General features: G+C 34.5%; 1 protein-coding gene across 1 annotated transcript; it reads right to left on the reverse strand.

Annotated features, from left to right (window-relative positions):
* Positions 1 to 1,959: 1,959 nt before the first annotated feature.
* LOC149252539 (uncharacterized) lies at positions 1,960 to 4,012 on the reverse strand. Its single transcript, XM_089454176.1, has 2 exons — positions 2,447 to 4,012; positions 1,960 to 2,310 (listed from the first exon to the last, which is right to left on the reverse strand). Exons 1-2 carry the CDS (start codon positions 4,010 to 4,012, stop codon positions 1,960 to 1,962), a joined length of 1,917 nt encoding a protein of 638 aa, XP_089310302.1.
* Positions 4,013 to 4,522: the final 510 nt, after the last annotated feature.

The raw sequence follows: 4,522 nt of genomic DNA on the forward strand, positions 1-4,522 counted from the left end.
ATTTTAATATAATTATCACCAAAAATATGTCTCAATTTTTTTGAATCTATTTAAATATTAAATTATAATTTTAACCATATAAGTTAATCTTCTAATAATTTTCCATGCACGAATTGTAACAAATGCGAAAATTTAACGTCATATTTTAATAAATTATCATCCACGAGATTCCAACCAATGAAGATTTGAAGAGCGAAAGTTAGGAACGCATAGCTTTTGAAGGAGATCCACCTGTTTTGCAAATACTGTCACTCCGCACCCAAATGGTCGGCCATCCGACCTAGACAGTTCAACCGAGCGCCTGCGATAAGTGCCAGACAATTCCGCCAGATGGTTTGAACGTTCAATTCCATCAATTGCAAAATTCCTCATAATTTTGATAGGCGCAGTTCTTTGTTGATCTTTTATTTAAGGAATTCCATAATTTATTTTAGTCACAGAAAATTTAAATCCGAAAGTTAGGACGAGCTACTCTAGGCGTAGCGAAAATTTTAAATCCAAAAGCTAGGACGACATTTTGATTCAACCTATCGACGATGGACATGACTATCAACGTAATGATAGATTTGATGACTATCACAATGGGCGGGCCGCGTCTGGATTGTTGTTTTACATATCGTCAGTGTCCGGCGCCCAATCTCTAACTTTGGCCCCACCCTTGCACCGCCAATTTCCAACCCGGGTCCTAATAATGCAGGAATCTGATTTCTGTTCGCTTCCTCAATACGAGATAAATGATAACCAGACTTGGTTACTAATATTAATAATTTTTGGGACACTGAAGCTCACATCATAGTTTAGTTTAAATTCAGATGATCTTTAGATTTATTTTAATTATTAAATTAATGAATTTAGAGTGATCAAATTTATCTACGTCTAAATTATTTTATGTAAATTTTTATTGTTTAAATTGTATTTTTAAATGCTCTATAATTTTTTTTTTTGATTTTATTTCAAAAACATATGTTGATTACAAATTGATCCATATATAACCGTCATACTCCTAATTATAAAATTAACTTCTCAACTCAATTATTCTGAAATAGAATATGGCCAGCTGACCATGTAAAGATGGAAAGAGAGAGAATAATGCAGAGAACATGAATGATGGGTAATATGCTCTGCTCTGCTCTCAGTGAGTTTGAAAGGGAGGGAATAATGCAGAGAACATGAATGATGGGTAGTATGCTCTGCTCTGCTCTCAGTGAGTTTGAGTTACTAACTACCAACCATACATCTAGAATTTTAGCGATTTGCAATAATCTCACTTATGTTCTCATATCAAATTCTGTGTAACCAGGAAAACAAAAATCACTTTATCTGTTTCGTCCTTCCATCGGCTATAATTAACACATTACCAAACATTTCTCTTACTTGTTCTTCAAGTAAATATTTCAAATTTCTTTTCTTACGCACCATCTCCTTGGTTAAAAGCAACGATAATTTAACAATTATATGATGGGACGTCAGCCATCATGCATAGCACAATTCATAGTATATTCTTCATCTCAAATTCCAATTATGGTGTTTGTATTCTCATAAATCTGATATCTTACTCCAAAAACGTATCATGCAGCTATGTTACCAGAAACGAGAAACGGGAAACGGAACGGGAAACGAGAACGGTACGAGAAACGAAGTTTGGAGGTTTCGCATATAAGAAACGAGGAGAGAGAAAAACACCGTATTAAAGGTGAACAATATAAACAAAGCATTAATCATAAACCTGCAATGTTTTTGCTCATGAAATTGTAAAAAACAATTGTAAATACTAATTTAATTTTAAAAAAGAAATAATAATTTTTTAGATCCAAAAATTTAGCCATCATTAATTCCAAGAAAATAGCAAACATTGATAAGAATAAGAGATTTGAAATATAAATAATTAAATTTGTTCTTTTGAATATATATGTATCTCTAAATTCACTTTCAACAATTCATATCAAAATGCAAGTAAACCTAATAATCTAGATTTTGAAACTCATTTTCTGGAATAGTTGTTGAGCTTGAGCCAATTCCAAAAGAATTATTTTGGTCAATAGACTTCATGGTATCATCAAGCATGTCTTCAGCATTGTCTTGTAGCACCTCAAGTGGAAGCTCATCAATTTCGTCATCTTGTGAACCACCATAATCCCACATTCTCGTGGGTCCAGTTTTGTATTCTAGTTGTTGTCGAGATAACAAACGTAGATTTGCATGTACAAACACCAAATCTTGTGTCATTTTTGTGCCTAGGCGATTCCTCTTCGTTGAATGGATGAAAGCATATTCACTCCAATTTCTTTCACATGCAGAGGAACTAGTCACCTATAAAATAAAATTAAAATTATGTTAGTCATAGTCAATCAATAAATCTTATAAGATAATTAATCTAAAATGAGCTTTAGAATTAATTGTTTAAACAATAAATCAATACATTAAAGGTATTTGTTGTTAAGAATACCTGTGAAAGCAAACGGATAGCCAAACGACGAAGCAAGGGGGTCCCTGTACCATATTGTATCCAGAAGTCGATGGGTCCAAGTTGTTGTCTGTTGTATGCACAATCTTCATTTGCAAAGTGGTCTTCTGATCTCAAATACTTTCCTAACTCAAACCGTAAAGCAGTGCGATCCTGACGATTGTAACACCTACTTATAAAAGTGTTCCAGTTTTGCATAACCTCTACATCTGATGATGGTTTCTTATGAAACCATTTAGGATTGAGTAAAAATGCAATTGAATGAAGAGGGCTATGAAGCATTTTCCACCTTGTCAAACTAAGTTCCCACACTTCATTTCTGGTGTCTTTGTCAATCCTAGAATTTTCATCTTCCATTATGTCATGAATCATCTCTCTCATTTGATCCATGCTCTCAAAGACATCCCCTAAGCATGGTTGATCACTATCAAATATGCGAAGGGTGGAAACAATAGGTGTAATAAGGGTAACAATATCCTCCACTCTCCTCCAAAAATTCTCTGAAGAAAGACCAATAATAATGTCCTCAACTTTTGGGCCATCCCCAGTATGAGAACCCTTCCACCTTTGCCAATCCATTGATACCACCATCTCTCTCAAAGATTGATGCATTTTAATAAGGCGTTGAAGCATAATGAAAGCAGATGCAAATCTAGTTTCGGCACATCGAAGAAGCTGAAGTTTTGCATATTTCCTATACATTGCTATGGATGCTGCATGATTAATAATAAAGTGCTGTAGCATCTTTGCTTCAGTTATAGTTTTATCAATCCATGCAATGTTATTAATATCTTTCAGGAGCAAATTCAAGCAATGCACAGAGCAAGGAGTCCAAAAAATTGTTGGATATTCATCATCAATCAACCCACCAGCATGGATATTGTTTGAGGCACTATCTGTAACAATTTGGACCACGTTTTCTCTACCAACCTCCTCTATTGCCTCTTTGAGGAGACCTGTTAGATATGGACCATCTTTTGTCTTTCCTGTAGTATCATAGGATTTTAAAAACATAACTCCTTTTGGACAAGAAACCAAAATATTGATAAGGGGACGATGGTTAACATCTGTCCAACCATCTGAGACAATGGAGACTCCAGATTCCTTCCAACTATCTTTAATGTCTTGAAGTCTAGCTTCAACCCGAGCCCTCTCTTCAGATAACACAGTTGTCCTCATCTTTTCATAACTAGGAGGCTTGTAACCTTTAGGAGCATTGTTAACTAGATCTCTTACCATTTCTTTCCAATAAGGAGACCTACAAACATTAAAAGATATGCCATTTGCGAAAAAAAATCGTCCAATGGATGCATCGAGATTTCCCCTTCCTTTTACATCCCATAAGTTTTGAAGGTGAGAAACAGAAACTTGATGTTGAGAACAAGAGTGTGGACCACCAATTGTCAGTCCACTAGGATTGTTGTTAGCTTGAACTGAACCTTCAACAATATGTCTAAGCTTTTCAAGTTCATTAAATTGCTTAATTAGAGAAGCTTTTTCTGTTTTAGGTACACTGCCACATAAAGCTGATTGTTCTTTTTTCCCCATTCCAAGTAAATGCCATCGAACTCTTCCTACATTCCCTGATTTTTGTTTTTTACAATAAGGGCACAACCAAACCTTTGAACCAGATGATCCACTTGATCCTCCACTGTAAGATTGAGTGCATTTCACAGCTGCCCATAACCTTGCCTCAAAGGCTTTTTTTGCTTCTTGATATTCTTTGTTTTGGATTTTTTTGGATGCCTCTATGGAAGATTTTTGTTGGGAAAGGGGTGGTCTACTTTGTGACATTGATGAACTTTCTTCGATTGCAATGAGAAATGAGTGGAATAAGAAATAAATGATTCTCCTCTGCACAAATTTTAATCTGCACAATTTATATTTGAAAATTAGTTACAGAAAATAAAATAAAAAATTGACACTTAATTAGACACAATTTAATCCTAAGACACTTGGAATGTGCAGACTACACAATTTAAAGTTATAATTCCAACAGATACCTACCAAATTTTAGGCAAAATTAACTGGAAAATATACCCAAAAAAAAACTAAAAT

Source organism: Pinus tabuliformis, chromosome 7, assembly GCF_031772625.1.
Source record: "Pinus tabuliformis cultivar Carrire ecotype Pingquan chromosome 7, CPIR1, whole genome shotgun sequence".
NCBI lineage: Eukaryota > Viridiplantae > Streptophyta > Pinopsida > Pinales > Pinaceae > Pinus > Pinus tabuliformis.